General features: G+C 40.4%; 1 protein-coding gene and 1 long non-coding RNA gene across 2 annotated transcripts in view; one reads left to right on the forward strand and one right to left on the reverse strand.

Moving 5' to 3' along the window:
• The window catches only part of LOC145445560 (ubiquitin carboxyl-terminal hydrolase 47-like), a 43,454-nt gene extending 25,511 nt beyond the window's left edge, over window positions 1-17,943 (forward strand). The window contains exons 21-34 of the mRNA XM_080323748.1: window positions 1,122-1,290; window positions 2,292-2,606; window positions 3,583-3,816; window positions 4,540-4,659; window positions 6,148-6,688; window positions 8,352-8,470; window positions 9,513-9,634; window positions 10,006-10,140; window positions 11,479-11,594; window positions 12,007-12,139; window positions 12,459-12,641; window positions 15,698-15,831; window positions 15,893-16,005; window positions 17,062-17,943. Of these exons, the coding sequence (XP_080179874.1) occupies window positions 1,122-1,290; window positions 2,292-2,606; window positions 3,583-3,816; window positions 4,540-4,659; window positions 6,148-6,688; window positions 8,352-8,470; window positions 9,513-9,634; window positions 10,006-10,140; window positions 11,479-11,594; window positions 12,007-12,139; window positions 12,459-12,641; window positions 15,698-15,831; window positions 15,893-16,005; window positions 17,062-17,138 (2,511 nt within the window). The 3' untranslated portion in view covers window positions 17,139-17,943. The remainder of the gene's footprint in view (window positions 1-1,121; window positions 1,291-2,291; window positions 2,607-3,582; window positions 3,817-4,539; window positions 4,660-6,147; window positions 6,689-8,351; window positions 8,471-9,512; window positions 9,635-10,005; window positions 10,141-11,478; window positions 11,595-12,006; window positions 12,140-12,458; window positions 12,642-15,697; window positions 15,832-15,892; window positions 16,006-17,061) is intronic.
• A 3,912-nt stretch (window positions 17,944-21,855) lies between these two features.
• Window positions 21,856-22,796, reverse strand: LOC145444454 (uncharacterized). Its single transcript, XR_013916685.1, has 3 exons — window positions 22,660-22,796; window positions 22,568-22,605; window positions 21,856-22,146 (listed from the first exon to the last, which is right to left on the reverse strand). It is a non-coding gene; the product is annotated as an uncharacterized LOC145444454 (long non-coding RNA).
• Between the last annotated feature and the right edge of the window lie 584 nt (window positions 22,797-23,380).

Here is a 23,380-nt window from a genome sequence, read left to right on the forward strand (position 1 = left end):
TTAGTGACACTAGAACCTAGCCGATTTTTGGTCCCCCGATAATATCGAGTCGTCGTTATCACACTTAAAAGAAGTATCAGTGTTGGCTACTTGAGGTAGACAAATCTCGACAATTTTCGTGACATCACAATATAGTAGTGGTGACTCGAAGAACTTTGATCTACGTCTGCTAGACCGAGATTATTGATATATTTCATATAGCATAAAGACTGTATCCAGACTAAGCCTTTCCAGTTCAGTTGATGTCCAAACATAGCAATGACTGTAAATGTATTCAAATATATCAGTGGTAGATAAAGATTTCAAATTTGCTTTGTATCCAAATAGCCCTGGGCCTACCAAAACTAGATGGGCCCTAGTGACTGAGAATCTTCAATGTATCACTGACCTAATGGCACAGACAAACCAAAATATGGTATCTGCTCGCGGCTCAATTATTGCCAGGGGTTGAAATTAATCAGACGTGCAACTGCTAAGCAAGCTGGAAGAGATTCTTATACTGTCAAAAGCTCGTGAAGCTTATTAATACATAACAGTTGCAAGAAGTGTTTTGAACAAATATATCAATTCGCTGAAAAAATTTCCGATGTGAGCTGCTGGTAATTCGGGAAATAGTAATTCAAGCCTTTCAACAATTTCGAAAGATTCGGTACAAAACCCTTGCCTTCGTGCAAACCAATTGTTCCAAACTGATCTCTGAACAAGTAGGTTGTGATCAAGCTGAAACAGCGGGCTTCAGCACTTTCGAGCTAATTACCTCACTTCACCACGGTATAAAGTGGTGGTACGTGAGTTCAGTAAAAATGCTCTACGCGCATTAAAAAAAGCTTGGGATGCACTGAAATAAATGCTCTTTTGAAGTTTTGGAAATACTGGCTGAATATATTGGAGTCGTCAGTATCTGCTCAGATATCCTCCTATCTGCCTCTTTCGTCTGTCTCTTGTGTATCGCATTGTACATTGTATGTCTTGAGCAGATAAAAATAATGGAACTGCCAGTGTTACTTGATAAGTATGTAGTTAGAAAATGAATTGTGAAATGGAATTTTGGGAATAGTATTAAGCCTTTAGAACCTTTACATTGAGAATTAACTGTTGATTTCTTTGCTTTGCTCCGCCAGATTTACGTGGACCTGATGAACGACGAAGAGAGTCAGCAAATGGAACAGTTTGGCGAAGAGGAGACGGACAAGTTTTCGACGAAATACGTGTCGGTGAAGGAGACGCGACTCGGTTTTCTTATCGAACGCTCCGCCAACGTGATCACGGTCGATATCGAATTGCCCGAAGGTGGGTAGCTAGTCCTTTCTTGTGATAATTGTACGCTGTCTCATGGCTTAGTTACTATTTGCGACACTCATTGCAGAGATGGATTTGAGACCGTATTTTGATTTACAATTATCATCAGATTCGGACATGGAATTAGAGCCGATAGCGAATCTGGATTTGAACGTGATGTAATTTGATTTCAAGATTTCCCTTGGTTCATGAAATTTAAATCCAGAACAGGTTTTGGATTTAGAAATATCAAAATTCCTTCCTCCCTGGTACATCTGTACACGGTTTCTGAGATCATTTTGGAATGCGAATCAAAATAGATTTTGCTTACATTTCAAGGCGAATTGGTGTCCCTGTCAGACGTTATCTTATTTGTCACTGATGCTATTTGGGTGGAACGGTTGTCATTGTGAAAATTGCAATACGCATCATTGGTTAACATTGCTGCAAGTACACGAATTTGCAGATTCCATTGTGCGATCACAACGCTGAAGCTGTATTGTTGTGGGATTATGAATATTTATAATAATTACTTTCATATGTGCATTAAACTAGTTGTGTTCTGCTGACACTCGTCAGGGGCAATCTGCAGCAACTAGTTGAGATTTTAAATGAACTGTGTATATCAACTCCTTCTGTTGGAATAACCTGGCTTGGTGGATTTATTTCTCGCGAAGACGCGGGATCTGTCGTCTCGATGGATTTTTGTCACAAATAGAATTCAATTAAATAGTATATTCTTCAGGGGTAATCGTCAGCGACTAATAAGAGAATTGAAAAGAACGGTACGTATCAACAATCATATGACAATATTCTTTATGATTCTCCACCAGTTGCTGACAATTACCCTTGACGAGTGTGACCCAAAAATATTTGAGTTTACTTTAATATCGGTGCAGTAAAGTTGTGAACCCCCCAGGAGTGTCTGCAAACATAATTATCCATTACAGGTTTGCCAATGGCAGAATTTGTGGCCGTTATTTCACGGTAAAAATTTATAATTTCTCATACAGATGCTCCGGTTTACGAACTGCCGACATCCCGTCCGGTCACGCCTGTTTTGGAAGAGGCCCCACCTAGCCCCACCGATTCTTTACCCCCGTTAATCGACGTGCCGCCTACCAGGGAAATCGAGAGCTGCCCGAAACCGCCCCCGGGTTCCGAGAGGTCCACCCCCTCCATCGACGAAGGGGTGGGCTCCTACGACGGCAGTAGCGGGTCGAATTCGGTGCCGAAAACGGCGGAATGTTCGGCCTGCGCTTCGCCACGCGACCGTGTTCAAAGCTCGGAGAGCGTGCCCGCGTTTCCTGCAACCGATGCACGTTCAGGTAGTTTGATATGCTGTCCGGACATCTCAAAAATTTTCAGATTTTCCAAATTAGATTAGAATTAGAATTATAAATGCATAGTTTCTTCCGAATTACATTAGAATTACTGAATTTGCGAAAACTTGGCCATTAAGTTCAGTTCATGCCAATTCATAGTTCATTCTCATAAGCATGAGAATAGCAGATGTCTGTACAGCAAGCGTGGCTCGTTTCGCACTATACAGCTCTCCTATCGCAGTTACAGAACAACCTGCAATTGGATTAGAATTAAAATTGGGGTGTAGAAACATTTCGGAAATTCACTTAGAGTTAGATTTCTGGCATTTTGTTAACAATTCTAGCCGTCAGAGTCTGCGTCCTGGTTAGGCTTTTGGGCTCGAAATTTGTTTTACCTGTTAGAATTTCAGTTTGGTTTGGCTGTAAACCTCGACTCAAAATCTGTTTCTGAGGTTAAAATCTTACTTGGGGTTGACCGTATATGGTTATTTTGCTGAAAATTGTTACTCCGGTTATAATTCTAGTTAGGTATGACGGTATAGCGCAGCGAGGCTACTTTTGCTCAAAATTTGTATTTCGTGTTAGAATTTAGCATGAGTCTGTCAAACTGTAGAACCCGTTGGCCCGTCAAGTCAGTAGGACTATGATGTACGATTCGTTGTCGTAGACCTAGTCAGTAAGAATAGCTGTATGAAATGATGATGCAGTTGCTGCATTTTTTTATATACCGAGCCTCCCGGTAAATACTATATCCTTACAGGTTGAATTGTTTGATATTAGGGTGAAAGTTTGATCCTATGTTTTTAATTTGCCGTCATACGCTGTGAGAGTCCGTTGAGATTGTCTTAAAGCGAATAAATTAACGATATGAAGTTATAGTGGTTTGCAATTCGTAATTTGGACAGTACAGAATCGTCCAACTGTTGCGTCCTTTGTTAAATTTCAATCTTATTTTTGATGAGAATTTTGTATTTTCTAGACGAGAAAGCGCTGTATTGGCAACCAGGTGGTGGTGCCCAGTTCGAGATCAACAAAGATGAAACAGTCGATTACTCAAACTTTGACGTCAGTCCGGACGGTGGGAATTACATGGCTCTGTCGCAGTCGCCAGCGCGTAGAAATAGCGAGGAAGACTACGATTCGCCAGGGCGGTTTTCGAGCAATGCGGCCAGCTATGCGGATTTTGAAAAGTTACTGGGCAGCAAGCTCAATGGTATGTTGAGAGTGGCGGAAAATGAACACTACCTTTTATTATTAGGTGTTTTATTATAAGAAGTAGTGGTGTGAGTGAATGTTGCTGGATTCATTGTGTAAAGATAATGGTTGCCGTTTCCATTATCAATTTGTCTAACTCTTTGCGGAGACTTCAGTATCATAATTTAACTTAATTGGAACTTAATTGATGTGTAGATATTGAAATCTACAATGATTTAAACTGTCACTTCCAAAGTGCTATTGCACGAGTCGAGTCAATACACAGATTCACTCAAGTCGAGTCGAGTCATTTTCCGTATTTTGAGAAAGTGACTCGAGTCAAGTCGAGTCACAAAAACATCGCGACTCGAGTCATTACAAACCTGTCGGTAATTACAGGGATAATTAAAGACAGCACGTTGAGCGTGTAATGTTATCTGTCTGCATGATTTAATTGATCACTTTCAAAATAACAGTATTCATGTAATATTTTATGGAGCGCCGAACATAGCAATGTGTCATCCCCACACTGGGGCGATGTACACAAGGGAAATTAGATATAAAACGGATAAGGATATGTGCATAGTGCATAGTTGCACGGAGAGAAAAGGCACTTCTAAAGAAATGGTTTTCATTTTACACTTTAAAACATTTTATTAGCCTGAGATGATCTGATAAAAGTTCCAAGATTATTCCACAGAATGGCAGAATTAATCCCTCGCGTTTTCTTTGAAACGTGTAGCCGCCGCGATCAACCAATCGCCGACCAGCTCGTTGCAATGCGAAGGCGGATCGTCTGACAGCGCTTCGGACACCAGCGGAGAATTTGAGATTCCCGACATGGCCAGGCAGCAGGGAGACGGTATGTAGAGTTTCCTATCAAACAGTGTCGGGATCAAGTCACTGCCTTCGAGTCACAGGACATATCGAGTCATTGCACATTTTGAATTGAGTCAATTCAAGTCACTCTGTTTTTGAAGGTGATCGAGTCAAGCCTGGTTGAATTTTTGAAGTGAAAATTTAAAAAAATTGGTCAAATTTTACTGTCGATTTAATGACATTTGTTAAATTTGAAGAGCTTCTCGGAGGCACAGAACTTCATTATACAATTGAATAGTATATTCATATTGAAATAACCCCGAATATTTTTGGCTGACACTCGTCAGGGGTAATCGTCAGCAACTAGTAGAGAATTGGAAAGAACATTGTATATCAACAATCATATCACAAAATATGACGTCACCAGCGTTCAATGTACTATTTTTAGGTGGTACACAAGCTTCTTTTGTTGACAAGAGTTTTGGTTGGTGTATTTTGATAAAAGTCGACTCCAAGGCACACAAATGGAAGTTGATATACAATGTTCTTTCCAATTCTCTACTAGTTGCAGACGATTACCCCTTACGAGTGTCAGCCAAAAATACTCGGGTTTATATCAATATGAATAAACTATTTATTTGTTAAGTTGTCTACAAAAACGATGCGAAACAAATTTGACGCAATTTTAACCGGTAGAAGTTATTTGAGTTTTTTTTATAATAGTTCTGATATTACCCACCTTCCAGGCTATTGTTGCGAATCCATAATTTTCAACTGCTATCACTTCGCTTCTACCGATTGGAAATGAGCAAAATTGTTATGCGTCGTTTTTTTGAACAACTGACTCGAGTCAATACACGAATGATTCGAACCAAGTCATATGACTTGACACTACGACGGCCGACATTTCATTGCAACTTCGAAGAACAGTAAAGTGATTATTATTTCGTATCAGTCCTGATACTTGGAAAATAGGGCCAGAAACTGAGAGGACTAAGAAAAACCGTGATGTTAAGAATGCGACCCATTCTACATAGGGTTACCGTATTTTGGAATCAGGGAAAGGACGATAAAATTTTAGACTTGCAATACTGGAGTAAAATCGGGAAAAAATGGTGTACTTATCGCGAAGTTGTGGTTGGCTGACTGATATAAAATGGACGTATGGTAACCCTGATTCTATATTACTCAAGCGGAGTTGGGTTAAATCGGATTGAACTGAAAACTGAAGAGTGAACATAATGACTTGGACTCGGACTCGAGTCAAAACACTATGACTCGGACTCGACCCTCTACTAGCTGACTTGGACTCAGATTTGACTCGGTGGTGAATTGAATATGACCCGACTTGACTCGAGTCAAAACTATAAAAGTGAGCTTGACTTGTGACTCGGAACCTTGTGACTTGGTTACAACCCTGCCACAAACCATTTATGAACGCCGTAAGCTTCGATATACCCACAGCGAACACTGATGACGATGCTCATGCTGTCGCGAATAAGAAACATGTTATACTGAAATATTGTTACAGGGGCCGCGGACAGTGCGGGAAGCTGCTCCACCATTGACAGCGCCGGCACGTTAATCAACAACTCGGACGACGTTCCATGGCTGGAAGACTTTAGCGAAATTCCGTCTGCCACCATCGCCAAATCCCTGCCGGGTATAGCAGACGCGATGTTGCCGTCATCTACGGTATCCCCAGACGAGACTCGAAATAAACACGTAGACCAACCGATAAACCACGAGCCGCAACCTTGTCCGATCAATCCCGAATTTTGCGACTGCCTTAGGAGCGACGCTGGTGACAACGTCTCGTTGTCACATCACGACGGCACAGGCCCTGGGTATTTGTGCGCCAGGTGCGGACGTATGAAGTCCGGTTGCGTGGCGGAAAAATCGGGTAGCGATAAAGCCGCCGCCGTTCATCAAGACCCGGAATCTGGGGAGGACGTGGATAATATCGAGCCGCTTTTTGGCGATTTGGGATCGATGGGCGACTCGTCGCGTGGTGAGAAGACGAAATATGCAGAGTCGTCTTCCTTCGGGCATTCTCTTGGTGATGCAAACAGGTACGGGTGCAGATGTAATTACTTGATCGTGAATTTGAGTTCTTGGTGCACTGTTTCGAGAAATAATTGTATTGTTATACAATTATATAATATATTCATATTGAGATAAAGTTCTTTTGAATTCTCTACTAGTCGCTGACCATTGCCCCTGACGAGTGTCGACCAAAAATATTTGAATTTCAACAGAACATATTATTCAATTGCATATTGATAGAGTCTCTTCAAATTGTGATGATTCTAGACAAGTAGCGTGAGACAATTTTTTAGTACTGCAATTATGAGTCGCTTTCTAATAGGTAGGCCAAGTTTTTGTTTCAGTTAAATTCGTGGAAAGTTGCATTCATTTTTCACAAAAGTTGCATTTATTTTTTCACAAAAGTTGCATTAAAAGACCACATTTTGGTCAGTTGACTAAAAAAAAAGGTCAACTTCCCAGTTCCGCTCCCGAAATAAATACAGTTTTCCATCCAGATTCTCCATTGGTTGACTAGAAAAAATAAAGGTCAACTTTCCGGCTCAGCTCTTGAAATACCCGTTGGAGCGTTAGTTCAGTGCTAATTCACATTATTTAAGTCGAATTTGGCCTTGTATTTCACCAAAATTCACAAAAAAACAGTGGTCGATCTATTTAAATATACTACCAAATATTTCCAGTAAGTTGGTTGCATGAAAAATCGAATAAACTTTCATGAAAAATTGAAAAAGTTGCATGGAAAAAAATGGACAAAAGTGGCAAAAAGTTGCACTATAAGATTCCTTCAATCAGCTTGAAACAGCATTCCACGTAACTTTCGAGTATTTAGAAACCTGCCGGAAGCTGTAAAAGACAGTTGCAAAGGTGGCAAAAACTTGCCCTACTAATATGACTGTGAATGTGTAAGTCTCGAAACCTTGATTGGTCATATCACAGCATTCAAAACGTGTAGTAGAAAACTGAATTCCATTTCTGTGAATGCGTGATCAACTCCCAGCATTGCTAAATGAAATCTGCGTGGCTGGCCTCATCTTCTCTGTGATCGCATAATAGAGACATACTCGAACTTTCCACAGCATCCATATTCTTATGGTGTCACAATCCATTGTACTTGGGTACTTTGACTCAACTCAAAGCTTAGTAGACTTAGTAGTTTTGACTTGCTTTTATGGGAGGTGTGCAGCTGTGCGTCTTGTATGCAAGATTTTAGTTACTTCAATATTATTCCTGACCTTCCTGATACGAATGCAGTTTTGCGTTACAGTAAAATTGAAACTTGTCAAAAAGACACATTTAAAGTTAGGAAGATTGTTACAATTGCTATAATATAAGTTGTCCAATTTGGAATTGCTTGCTTTTCCTCTTCCCCTTTCATACCCTCATCCAGTTAAACAAAGTGGGCTTCGACTTAACATATTGAGGCTGATGCTTGTCTAAAATATGGATCACATTGAAAAGACATGGACACGTCTAATTTGGCTTCACTCCAACGTTAGGTGTCAATCACAAGTTTTCGAAATATCAAATCATTATAGAGCATAGACCAAGCAAACAGTAGTGTGCCATGTGTGGGAATACTTTTCGACCAGAATAACGGGCCTCGGTGGCCAATGTCATTCATTCTCCATTGCGTATGAATAGCAAGTGACGATTAACTTTGGAGAACGCGTCTTTTCTGTTCCTTTACAGATGCAGAACAGAATCATCATCGTCAGTATTATCCGACCTTGGTTACGGGGACCATAATCACGCGCAACATGTTTATTTCCGAGTGCTTTCCGTCGACGTGAACGAAAACAAGTGCCAAGGTAATGTGATGTTCTTATGATGTATCACGGATTTTAGCAGGGTTGTGATGGCGCGAGTCATGACTCGACCCGAGTCGCGATTTCTTGGTGACTCGACTTGGACTCGAGTCATTTTTTCAAATGCGTAAAATGACAAATTGACTCAACTTGTTCTCGAGTCATTGTGCATGACTCAAACCAAGTCATATGACTCGAGACGAGGACGGCCAAGACGGACATTTCGTTGTTAATTCGAGGATTAGTGAAGTGACCGCATGATTGGTATTTCGTCTATCGGTCATTGCACTTGGAAAATAGGGCCAGAAACTGTTTAAACTGACGAAAATTAGTATGTTATGAATGCGAGCCATTCTATATCACTCGAGCAGACTGGAAAAAGTGGTTAATGGTGATTGCACTGAAAACTGAACAGTGAACATAATGCCTCGGACCCGAGCCAAAACACTATGATTCGGACTCGACCATCTACTAGCTGACTTGGACTCAGACTCGACTTGGTGATGAATTGAGAATCACTCGACTTGACTCGTGTCAAAACTATAAAAGTGAGATTGACTTGTGACTCGGAACCTCGTGACTTGGTTACAACCATGCTGTAATGACTCGAGTCGTGTAATCCCAGAATCAGTGAATTCCTGGAATCCGGAGAAAAAGTTATTTTTGAACAGCCCTATTTCTTATATATTACCGGTACTCATAAAAATCGACTTGCACTACTTAAATTATTGTGTAATGATGGTTACCATGAGAACCCGTGTCTGATATTGAAAAAAATGTAAATCAATTGAACAGTGAACATTGTCAATATTGGGTGGTTGTTTGGTGTCAGGTCCACGAGTATGCCTTGGCTTCGCTCATTAAGTAGCAACTTGTGTGGCTTAGCCGAAGAGCTGACTACATTGACCTCGCTGAAGACTCGTCAGTTCTCTCCCTTGGAAAATTAGCCTTCATCTAGGTCCGCGGCCGAGTTTGGTTCTGATTTTGGCTTCGCAAAGTCTGGTTTACACGGTACGCGATAATTGTGTGTTCTTTTCCCGTTCAGTACTGAAAGCAGAACTGGACAAACGTATGACGGTCGGCTCGTTGAAGGAACAGATCCAGCCCAACCTGCGATACCACACAAGAAACTTCAGTATTTACAGAATATTCCACAACGGCCATGAGGTGAATAGAGGGGAGCAGTTGTTATTGTGATCGTTCGGGAGCCATATCCCCATGCACCCGTGCATTTTGAGCTGAAACTTGGAATTTTATCGAAAAACACCCCCAACATGCCACGCTGTGGTTTTGTTAGTGTCAAGGAATACCGTTTGGTTGTATTTCTCATGCTATTCCAAACTAATCGAGTCCTAGTAGCCTGCTGCGAGTGCTCGAACTCGTCAGCAAGCCGCATCAAGATTGAAAATGATTAGTAACTCCGTTTTCAAATCCAAATCCAGGATAAAAAATATATTCAAAATTCAAATCCACGCTCATACTGCAATGTACCATGGCATTTATTGTTTCTGATCTGTTCATATTTCTCTTTGTCGCAGTCCGAACTGAACTCATTGAACGACACATTCGGGATGGTGACGATGGACGCCACGCTACGCATCAAGCACCAGCGCGCTCTGCGTAAAGACGAGATGCGATGTAAAATATTCCAGTTGAACGTCGCCAACGACGACGTAAGTTGCTGTTTGTTTTTTGTGATGTGTAACATCTAGAAAAAAGGCGGTGGGGCATTTCAGATACATGGGACGTCTGTGCAGGCTTGGACAACTAGTCAATTTTCGTATTTTCCAAATTAGATTAGAAGTACAATTAGAGCTACACAATTTTTTTGAAATTAATTTGCACTAAGCTTGGCTCGTTTCGTACTGTACGGTTCTCCTGCACGTCTGAAAACTCTTTCCGGTATAGCTGACGTTGCATTCATGCCTACGAGTTCTTGAGCAGCAGCATCGAGATGAGGAAAGCGATGTTCTCTTTTCCAATAACTCAAAACGTCACAGTCCACGCTCTGCTGCGAAATATCCTTCCATTTCATCCATATATTTTCTTTGGTTAGATCTAGAACAATCTTCCTCCTTTTTCTTGAAATGATTGAGGCCATGAAAGTGAACAATCCTGTGTCAACTATCTCTTTTTCTTCGCTGTTGTTCTGTCTTTGATTAAAACGAGAAGATGGTTCGCGGACTACAAGCTACTGTGCCAGAATGGCTATTATTCGTCACGATAACTACTATGACTGCATGGTGTTAGTAAGCAATGAGATGGTTGCTTGACACTTGATTTCCTTCCCAGTGCGAGAGTTATCATGTGTCTGATGATTAGCATCAAATTGGGACGTTGGTAAATTGGAATGGAAAGTATTCATTGTAGGTGTAGCGAGTGGGAAAAAGATATCTTCGTTGCCCTTCCTTGTACATTGTGATGCCATGCTTGGTGCCTGACAATAAGAATATATACTTTGCTGGACTAATATGACAAATAGAACTAAACTTTCGCTAACTTCACAATTTTCCAAATTGCTCTGTTGCCCACCTCAAAATGCTCCTGTGACCCACTGGTGGGGCCATGGCCTACTGGTTAGAAACCGCTGTATTCTAGGCTCATCGTTGCCTTCTGATCCTCATAGACGGTGGGTTACAAAAGCCTAGGAGTGGGCTGGGCAGATACGGAACCGTAATAGAGAATATCGTCCTAGTGTAAATGACCATTGTAATCGAAAAACACCATGACTATCACAAACAATGTATAGAACTAATGACCTTCGAAGATCTTTAGCTAACTGAAACATACCTAACTAGAATCAATTCTGAAGCGTTAGGTTTCAAAACCCGCTATTTGAAAAGACATTAAGCCTAAGATTTGAAGGATCTGCAATTAACTGGTTGTGATAAAGTGTATTCGGTACTATTGATTGTTTAGATTTTGATTTCTTGATGACCTAGTAAATGGAAATTTTCGCATATAATACACAGTTTCTGGAGATTGAATGTCATGAATTGTCACCTTTTCAGCACGTGAAATATTTGACCGATTACGTTTTGAGGAAAGGATTGACGATCAGGGAGGCTAAGGAAGAAATCTGCCAGATTTTGCAGAAAGAAACGTCGCTGCGTGTCAAACCTGAATTGTAAGTTGATGTGTTGGATTTGAAAAATAGCATTCCAGACTTATCAACGAAAAACTGAAATAACTTTGCTTCTACCGGCCGGAATTGAGTCAAAATTGCTTTGCATCGTTTTTGTAGACAACATATCAATTTCATGGGGTAACCAGTAAAATTTGAAACAATTTTTTCAAATATTTTGTGATAAATTCATAATTTTAAAACTGTGATAGCTTCACGATTAGCAGTTGGCAATGAATTCAAATTTGGCGTGCATTGTTCTTTTAGGCAACCTGACGATTTAATCGCCTAAGCAAGCAAGATTTGAGACCAAAATTTTTGTTTTAACAGCCCTAGTGAATATGGTTAAATTGTTGGGACTATTTGGTTTGTATCAAGTATGGCTAACTTCACAATTCACTTTATCGTGTTACAGCGTCCGCTTGCGTAGAAAGAAAATTCGTACGCCGGGAAAGATATTTTCAGATTCCGACACGTTCGGCCCCGATATCGTCATGTCCCTCAACACAGATCTATTCTTGGAAGTGTTGGAGAAACCCGTGGCCTCTGTAAGTGAACACTTCCCTACGCTCTGGGTTTTGAATGAAAATGTGTGCTTTACGATGAATACACTGTTTGCTAAACCACTAACAATGAAATCATAAGAGTATGAATGATGTGGGAAGTTCAAATGTGTACCTTTAAGGCTACCATACAGAATAAAATGCCAATTCTACATATTATTTAAGGGAATTTGGTATTTTTGACTTGGTTACGATGCTGAGGGTTGATCACGGCGGCATCGAATAGTGTGCGTAGCATTGCATTACCTATTTCGTATGCCAGGTGAAGTTTGCATTATGTAACAAGTCTGTTGTCATCTTACAGCAAAGTTCCAATGCAATGTCGATGTTCTGTTGCCGATGGCGACCCTCGTCCCTGACGCTGGACACCATGGAAGAGGTGTGGGTGCAGGGTGAACTCCTGAATACCAACTACTCGGTGAACGATTTGAAAAATAGACTTGCGGAGATCAGCGATTTGGATGTGGAAAACGTCGAATGGGCCAAGGTAAATTCATACGATTACACTTTCGGTCCAGGTGAATTTGAGGCTTTCCAGAAGTTGGTTAGGATACACGCCAATTGCTGACAGCCTTGAATAGGTGACTGGCTGTACTACACTTGAGTATTTCTTCCAGGACTACATTTGTTGTATTATGTGTATAATTTATGAACTCGAAGCTTTTTTGCGTACCCCTTGCCAAGAGTAAATAGCACAATAAGAAGTATATGAATTGAGATTCAAATTGAAACCAATTTGGCAAAGTATTTAATGATTCTAAAAGTAACTAATCCAGATTTATGCTGGCAGTAGGAGTGTATAGATTCTTTAATAATCTATACTGCTAACTATCTCGTCCTAATTTTTTTGTGTGTTGCATTATTTGATTTTCTCTCGTTGTCTATGTTGTGAGTGCCTCACAGTTCCGGTACAATCAAACTTTTTTTATATTTTTTACATGTTTACTTCAAACTTTTGCCAAATTGCTGTTGATTTGGATCTCTGTTTATATGCTTCTCATTGTACTGTCAAATCTTGATGAGTTACTAAATTACAAGCCTACTGCAACGGATGCAGTCTCAAAATCAATGTTAACAACCTGCGGTGTCGTTTCTGACAAACATTTCCATCATACTTTTGGATTTGCACCCTAATAATTTATTAACAATTCAATACTACTACAATAAACCTGATAATTGTAGGCTGACACACGTCAGCAGTGATCACAGAGAAACTAGTGGAGAATTCAGAAGAAGTAGTCGCTGACGAGTGTCGGCCTAAAAATAATGGCGTATAATTCAACATGAATATGTTTTACAATTGTGTGTTAACCCTACTCGAACGGCCGGCCTCAAGTCCAAATTTCAATGCATATAGTAAAATGTTCAGAAAATCTGAACCACGGGACTTGAACCGACACCCAATACATTGCTGTAATCGTGAAACAGCCGCCTAACCAACTGAGCTACTCTCAAAGCGAGAGAGAAACAGGTGATGCCCCTATACCAAGAAGTGTTCTCAACTTTTTGAAAATAAAAGAGAATTTGATTTTTGAATTTGCGACTACGTCATACCTAGACCTGCTCGGGATAGAATCATCGCCTGACTGATTTCACATCGATATCAGTATTCTAAAATGACCTGAGTGAGGTTCTTACGATAATACAATCGAGTGTAACGACCGCTGATATAGCGATGGCTACAGTTGGATATAGCGCGATTGATGCCAGGCGTCTCGCATTCGGCGCACATACACGCGCCGCGAGTTATTCTAGTATCGACGACGTTCAATGATTCATTTCACCGCGCTGGTGTATATATTCGCTTTGTACGAGTTACTAAGTACTAGATAGTGCTTTGTCGAAACACACCTTGCTCTTGTTCAACAACTAGAACTGAATATATAGTGGTTGGATTGACAGGTAGTCATACCTGCAATATAAAATACGGTGTTTCACTGATATATTACTGGGCATTTGAAAAAAGATTAGGTCATATTATGCAAGCCTTTTATCGATAATGGTGATGTAGACGATCGCTTTGAGACAAGGGCTGTCTATTGAACCAATGTCACGGGTACAATTATGGCTTCATATTTTGTGAAACGATTGTTGATATACAATGTTCAATCCAATTCTCTACTAGTTGCTGACGATTACCCATGACGAGTGTCAGCCGAAAATATTCAGGTTCATTTCAATATGAATATACTATTCAATTATGGCTTCGTATGGAAGCATGTATAGCATTGGCGACTGAGGTTATTGCAAAGATATACCTTGCATACACTGCAATGAAAATAGGTCAAATGTTTTGGCATAGTTACACCAACATTTATTGCCTCTCTCAGCCGAACAGCGCAATAGTGAGACTATCGTCTAGTATATCAGGTAGGCTATGCATATCGGCATATGCGGCAATGATATGTCGAGTCGCATGGCACAATATATGAAATAATGCATCACACGTGTAATACAACAGCGAATCGAAATAATAACAAACCACCACATGTCGCACCAACAAATGGAAAACATATCACGGGTACAATGATGGCTTCGTATGAAACCATGTATAGCATTGGCAACTGAAGTTATTGCAAATATATTCCTTGCCCACACTGCTATGAAAATAGGTCAACTGTTTTGACAGAGTTACGCCGAATTTTCTTGCCTCTCTCGTGAATCATGGACGAATAAAATACTTTGAATCAAGAAAGTGCATTGATTAGACGGAACCGGGATTTGATGCCATTGGCTTTGCTGGTCGTCAAATTTTCATAAATGACCTGCGCGTTGTGGACGGAAATCTCGAGCAGACAGGAAAATACCTTTCAATACCAGAATCGCGACCGGAGCTTTGATGTGCCGGTGCATTTCGTTTTATTCGCTACTACGGGAAAGACGTGAAACATTTTCACCAGAAGTGCAGCCATTTACAGACATAAATGTGCTGTCATATCAATAGCGGAGATCTTGTAGCTCGCTGAACAACATCATGGCAGTATTGGTGTATTAGTATGAAAAGCAAAAATATTCAATATGCGTAATCTTCAACAGCAACAGAAAATACATTGCTCGCGCATGTTATTTCGTAAAATATTTTTACTTCCAGCTCGAAGAATCTTCTGTGCGACTAATTTTTCATAATAAGTATTCCAATAGATGGGCACTGGGCATAACCAACACATGTTAGGAGAAAAGATCTGCAAATGAATTTGATGTCTCGGAGATGCGGCGCTGGTTTATCTCACATGCGAACATTCACGCGAACGTCATGGCGAATTGTATTTTGCGCAAAACGTTTTTATGTATTCAATCTGCATTTTGAACAGGTTATTCGATAGTATAATATGTTATTTATGGCTCGACGTATGCGTATTGATAATAGCTATCCATCTGGAATAGTTGTAATTGTCTACGACCAGAACAACCCAGGAAATTTGGGATTAAGTAAAGCGTGTTCGTGAAAATACGCTCAGGGCTCATTAATGAGTCTGCCGGATATAATGGGTTAAAGTTCTGTACCTTCGATTGTGTCTCTTCAAATTATCTGTTTCTCGGCAGCCTAAAGGGACGTTCCCGTGCCTTACGAACGTGCTTGAAATCCAAGACGGTCTGACTTGGGACCCCCCTTTCGTGGTGAACCTCGACTGCTCTCCGATCAACATCGGCGAAGACGGATGCGTGATATACTACAGGTGCGTCGTCTGTTCTACAGTCGGTCTGGACTGTCTTACCCGTCTCTGTGTGATTTGGCAGGGATAAGAACGAGGCTCTGAAGAATTTGTCGGACGAGCAGAAGACCGATATCCGTCAGAAGGAGGAGAAAAGACTCGCTGTCGCGATGAGCTCTTCCGGTGGCTCGCCAAGAGGTGAGTACGTTCGCCTTGGCGATTTAAACCTTGGACATCTGCTGTAATACGTTTTGACCAAGCGAAAATAGTATGGTTTCAAGAGCTGTTTCCAAGTTAACGTCACTGTCGTAACTGTCATTGTTTTCTTTGACGGTATATAAAAATTGATAATTTGCTGGTAACTATTTTCTTTTCGTTTCTGAGACAAGGTTTTATGGTAATACGATAGAAAGATGGTAATTCTGCAGCTTTATGCCTTTGGCGTCATCCTTGATATGTTCTGATTGGTATTCTCTCTACTTCCGCGGTTATCTTTGTAGTCAAAAATAGGTAATTTGCTTGTGACTTGCTGACAATTCATTTTAAGACACAGCTCTATGGAAATGAGAAAGAAACATGTCACCTAGGGTTGTTCAAAAATAAATTTTTATTTCGGATTCCAGTGATTCGCCGATCAAGTTGTTAGGTTGCCTAAAATCGCTGCACATCAAATATGCCACGATTCCAACTGATGGATGTGAACGTACGGGAGTTTGAGAATTTTGAATCTATTATAAATAAATTGAAAAATTTTGAATTTTACTGTCATAAAATTCTACCAAACAAATTTGACGCAACTCCAACCCGTAAAGATGAAGTTATTTGAGTTTTTCCTTAATAATTCTGGGATTACCTTCCCCCTGTTCATTCTATTTTTGCGAATCCATAATTTACAACTGCAATGACTTCGCTTGTACCGGTTGAAAGTGAGCAAAAATTGTTAAGGATAGTTCTTTTAAACAACGTGACAATTTCATATGGTTGATGGTAGAATTTAAAAAAAATTTGTATCAATCTTTTTCTAATAGATATTAAAATTTTCAAACTCCTATACCTTCACATCTACCAGTTGGAATCGAGCCATATTTGATGTTCAGTGTTTTTATGCAACCTAGCAGAGCAACCCTAAAGTATTACCTCTGCACCTTTTAACCTGAAAACTGGCATCATTATTTTGTCTTCTTTTTTTCACAGTATTATAATATCGCGTTTTGAGATCATATATAACGACAAAACGACCTTATTTATGTTCAGGGTCCTCCACAAGGCCTTATCAGCGCAAAGAGAAAGCCTTGAAAATATACACTGTGCCAAGCTTGTCAAGAAAGTAACGCATCGTCGGACAAGACGCAGCATCCATTATTAAGCTTTCGCTATCCTGCCCACGCGAGTACTTGAATAAGGATCGGCGAAGTAGTCCTATCACGAACTTTGAACCAAACATGTTCTTAGTTTGTCATGTCATAAGTGGTGTGTTTACACACTGACTACATTGAATTTCAAGAGTGATTATATGAGGTCATGTTGGTCTGGCAAGTATTGCGTGGAAGGAACTGTTTGTGACAGGCTCCATAACTTTTTAGTTACATTGGTAAATTGGTAATCTTATTAGTGGCTTTGTTATTTTGAAAGGATCCGTGCGTTTATTGCGAAAGAGAACAATTCTTGTTGTGCCCCCGTAGCAAACGCCGAAGGTGCTGTGTGCTTCTGTGATCTCTCTTTGATTGTTTTCTAATCATTTGCCCTCCTGTTCTTGCGTAATGAAGAATCTGTACTTTGCGCTGATTTATCATGGATCAAATGTGAACGTTTTCCATGCTATTTCTCGCATCATTGTTCTGAATCGCACCTCGTGTAGTATATTTCGAACACTACAGAATATGGTGGTGACCATTCTGCCTCGATGGTGATGTTTGTCATTTCCCTCCAGCTCGCCCTGCTTGGATGTGATTAAATGTACAATGGCAGTTGCTTACTGGAAATGCTCAAATGTAGGTCTTTAGCATGTTTGCCACCTTGAGTTTGACGACAGTATTGCTGTACCGCCCGGTTTTTATCGTATTCAACGACCTTCTGTGTATAATATTTTCTTCTGTTTTTCGTTTACTGATATTATATTGAGTATGCTTCATCGAGTCGATGTTTTACGTCATTAGTTATGCAGCTTCACGGCAAACAGTTTAGATCAGTGGCTCTCAACCGGGTGTCCATGGGGTCCGTGAAGCATTTTTGCGGGTCCACGAAACATCTAAATTTGCAGAATGGTTGATAAACTAATTTGGATTTCATTAATTAGATAAATCACGAAGCAATTTCACTTTTTAGCTGCTGAAAATTCAGGACTCACATAAACAGAATAGCCGTCTGAGATGAGATATTCTACTGTGAAAACTCATTTTAATCATCAAATGGCCAATACAGCCTATGATTCTTACATATTGCTGTGTCTATGTCAGTGGTTCTCAACCTTTTTCGCTTTGCGGACCGGTAAAATTTCAAAAAATGTCTGGCGGACCAGTGGACTTTCAATATTGAAATGAGGCCAAAATGTAAATTATGCAACCGATTTTTGCAATTATATGGTGCTAGAGAGTGACATTTAGAGGGTTTTGACCGTAGCCATCCATACGGTCTTCTTGAAATGGTGGGGGCTCAGTTATGGTAGCCCGACGTCCCGGACAATGCCAATGTAGTAAACAACATTATTATCCGGTAGCAGATAGCGGTGCCGTAGCCCTCTAGCAGATGCAGTATGCCCATTACGTATTGCATCTTTTGACACAGCTTGTCTCTCTTACACTCAACGCAGCTTATAGTAGCATGTGTCTAATTTTCTGTAATCGATGCTGCTGTAAGGTAAAATGAAATCTGTCATGTCTGTATGCTGAACAGTCCGAGATTGAAATTGTACCACTGGAAAATCACCTCCACCTCAAAGCCCACAAGGCTGCAACCATTGGTGCCTTCTTGACACAGAAAAGTACAGTGGTGAATGCGCATTGCGCACTTGCGCAGCAGCGATGAAGGTTACAATCGTGTTTGGTTCAACTTATCGTTGTGTATCAGCCTTTGCGGACACGACATTGATCAAAAAACAAACACAGAACACGCTTCACTAATGCACATTGCACATCTGCAACACTCACTCAGAGTTGCAGTGTAAGTTACATACCAGAGTACAGCGCACTAGTTGATAGCATTCAATGTCAGGCCTCGCACTGACTGGTATAGAAACAGATAACACGATGTCCAATTGTCCAGTCTAACGTATGACGTGATTTATTTTAAAATCTGAGCTTACAGTTGTTATTTTTATAATTTATATAAACACGGTGCGAAGTAATTCGCAATTTCTTTAAAAGTCTTATGTGGCTAGCTGGTTGAAATGAGATGTTTTGAATTAAAAGAATCTCTTAAAAGTCTTACTGCTATGCAATACCTGCCCGATGCTATGAATATCAAAGCGGAAATTTCGTCTGATACGGGTAAAGGGTGGGAGTAAATGGCAGCCCGTCGCTTCAATCAGTACCCAAAAGTAGCCCTTGGTTGCAAAAAGGTTGGTGACCCCTGGTATAGCTAATACATGTATATTCATTATTTGTATAACCAAATGTGTTGATTTGGTGTTTGTATATTGTAAGCCTATATTAGTGTGTATTGTATATATTGTATATTTGGATAATGCAAATTCATTGTAATAACCAGTATAGAAGTGGTGCACAAAACCTGTACTTGAAGAGCTTCTTGGAGGTACAGAACTTCACTATACAATAGAATAGTATATTCATATTGAAATGAACACAAATATTTTATACTCACACTCGTCAGGGGTAATCGTCAGGAACTAGTAGAGAATTGGAAAGAACATTGTACATCAACAATCGTATCACAAAATATGACGTCACCAGCATGAAACTGCGAATGAGAGAGCGTTCAGTGTACTATTTTTAGGTGGTACACGAACTCCTTTTGTTGACAGAGTTTTGGTTGGTGTATTTTGATAAAAGTCGACTCCAATAAGGCACACAAATGGAAGTGAGAACGTCGCGAAATCTGTCGTTTCGATATTTATTCGCACAGTGCTATTGTTACGATCGGCGACTCCCTTTGCCATTGCCTAAAACACACTATCCACTGAGCAACATGTGTGAACAATGTCATCCACTGCTTTCAATTGAGAAATAGAAATAACTCACATAGGAATATTGTTTAATCTCTTTAAAAACCACATAAGTTCTTGCTTGGAGTTTGCCCCCCTGGGAAAAAATAAGTGCCCTGCTCACCAGTAGAGTATTGGCGAGGTCAAAGGGTGTGTCTTTGACTGTATGCGCGTTTTCCTGACATTAGATATTCTGCGATATTCTGGCTCTGAAGGGAATGTTCCTAGCTCTGATACGTTAACGTTAAGCGAAGGCTAGCATGCCGGAAAAATTTCAGCATCACATTTTCCACAGACATAGAAACATTTATTTTCGAATTTATATACATACATTACGTCTTTTTAGCACACGTCATGTAATAAGTCCAACTACTTTTCGCTGGAATCCAGTGGGATACGATCAAGACTCAATTAATCCTGATTTTTCTGAGTGGGCTCATCAAAAAGCCCAACTTCAACTCGAAAAAGCGACAGTCGAGGCAGAATTTTGAAATTTAAAATTATGGGTAGCTTCAGCTTACAACCGGTTTCTATGGTTCTATGATTTCGCCAAGTGCAGTGGGCGAGAAGATCAAACCCGTTCTTTTGGTGTCATCAACATTTTTTACTTCGCATCACCATTCATTTATTGCATGTGATCTCAGAAGCGACACTGTGGCGTGACTGTGGAAATTATTTGAACGCGACCAAGCACATCAAAAATAAAAACAGCATAATCAATTTCAATTTAACTCCAAGGCGAAGCGTCGTCATTTCGAGAATGTTTCGAACACTAGTGAGAATGACACGCAAGGAATGGGCCACATTTATTTACGTGTGTCCGCATGTTATTCAGTTTTTCAGGTGTCGCGTATTCCGGAGTTACTCCTTCCTTTCACAGTCTTCCGCGAAACTTCATCTTCGAGTAGCGCAGTTGGTTGTCATGTTTATACCACCAAATTCCCTTGTGGTATGTTTTATTGAAGTTTCCATTCAGATTGGTGGGACCGCAGTTAGCATACCACCAGGCACCTTCGCGGTGTGAAGCGCAATTCATGAATGACGAATCATCGTGATCTGCGTCTTTCGTTGTGAATTGTCGGTCGTTGTGATAAACGAGAGAATCGTAGGTTGCATTGCCGGAGTATCCGAATACGTACAGTCTGTACTTGTCGGAACCGGATCCGATGCGGAAAATACTGTATAATAAAAATTGCGAATGTCATAAAATGAAGGTTCGGTGGTGTTGGTAATTGTTTCAGCCCTACGACTAGATGCAATATCTAAAGAACAAATTTTGGCATGCTCTTTTGTTGCGTACATCTTTTGCCGGAAATATTAATTCTAACACTAATTCAACCACTTAGCTCGTCAGACACAGAAAGATGAAAAATACATGAAAAAATTCCACATGGGCGTGGTCAGTGAGTGGTCATGATGGTCACGTTCAAAATCAACATCCGATCGAACCTCTACCGCCCAGTTTACGGCATGAAACAGCGCAGTATGCTTTCTCCTGTAATATCCAACGATTTGCAGACATAATAAACCAGTTTATGACTCATATTCCGTCACGAACTCAAACATGAACTTCACCTTGATCTTAAAAATTCTGGCAGAATTTCTGACAATATTTCCTACTCGGATGATATCGGGAAATTTTAGGTCATACTAATGTTCCCTCTAAGATGCGCACGTGCGCAAATGCGCAGTGCTGAAACGGTCTTTGCGCTCAGAAAATCTCCGTTGCGCACAAAAAATCCGAAGTGATGATCTTTTTTTTTAGTCGTTACGCACTGTTGTCCAAGGGTGTGCGCAGTAAGTTGGTGATCGTGCGCAGACTCGTCAAAAATTAGAGGGAACAATGGTCATAACCTTGTTTTTCAGGTTTCCGTAATTTTTTTGCCAACCAAAATTCTTGAGTAAGGTAACAGAGGAATCGGAAAAATCTCAGATTTTCAAAATACTTTATACCCGACATGTACGGCGTGTAAAAATGGAGAGATCGGTAACGGAGATATGCTTTATCAAATATGATACACCCACCTCAAATGGGTTAAACCGAACTTGTCCATTCCTTCGTCCATCATTGAAATATTTCAAAATCTACTCACAGTCCATCTTTTAGCTGCAATGCATTTCTTCTCATTCTCCGCTTTGAGTAGAAGTTCCGTTATTTTATTGAACATCTCTTCCGGGCCCTTCGTGAAACGCAGACAAAATATAATGTCCAGAGGTGAGGTCCCACCAGTGTTGGCGTGACTCGAGAGATGACTTGACTCGAGTCTGACTCGAGTCACCTTTTTCGTATGACATGACTTGACTCGACTTGACTCGAGTCACCTCCAAAAATCGAGTGACTTGACTTGACTGGAGTCACATCCCAAAATCGATTGACTGTAATATGACTTGAGTCAAAATGTGCAATGACTTGTGACTCGAAGGTAGTGACTTGATCCCAACACCGGGTCACACATCTTGCATACACTCCACAATCTACGCTTGTGACCCTTTTATCTATATACCCTGAGACACAACAGAATGCATATCGTGGCAATAGTTTTGAGCGCGAACCGGGTTAGAAATCAAATCTTGACCAAAAGCATAATTTTATGCCGTTACCTTGTCAATCGATGCGCTGAATTTGTCGCAGACTTGCGCTGTAAAATGAGGTATTTTTAACCAATGCAAATTCGAACACGGAATCTTCGTACCTGACGAGCGTTGGTAGATCACGAATCCGAACATCAAAAGAATCCAAACCTTGAGCAGCATTATCAGAATACTTTTCATATTTATTGTCAGCTGGCACGAAGTTGCGTGTCCTACTGAACCTAATAAGTAGGGCGATTTTTTTACCTGAAAAATGCAAGATTTTGACCTAAAACAATCAGAATTTTGACATTTTTTGACCTTAGAAAATCAATTTTGAAAGGATTTTGACCTCATATATGCAAATTAAGTGTTTTCGCACTTAATGCTAGAATTGAGTAGTATATTCATATTGAAGTAAACTCGAATATTTACGGCTGACACTCGTCATTGGTAATCGTCAGCAACTAGTAGAGAATTGGAAATAACTTTGTATATCAACACTCTTACCTCATAAGCACCCTCGTGCATAGAGCGTTGATGATATGTTGTCTATGAAGAATTCCAATAGCCTAGTTACATCACGCATCATGGTAAGAATAATTAAAATTTGTTGTACTACAACGAAAGATACTTTCCAGTACATCAGTGGTCGGGAACCTATGGCTCGCGAGCCATATACATGTCTTTGAGAGGTAAAGACAATACCGTCTTCAGGTTTAGGGGCTCGCACCCCCTCTTTTCATAATCCTCACATTTAAGTTACCTTCGCGCCGGCGACCAATATCACACGCAAATTTTATTTACTCGACTCGAATTATTGGATGGTGCGATACGTTGATT

This window comes from Botryllus schlosseri, chromosome 8, assembly GCF_051294905.1.
Source record: "Botryllus schlosseri isolate E-star chromosome 8, Bs_hap1, whole genome shotgun sequence".
Lineage (NCBI taxonomy): Eukaryota > Metazoa > Chordata > Ascidiacea > Stolidobranchia > Styelidae > Botryllus > Botryllus schlosseri.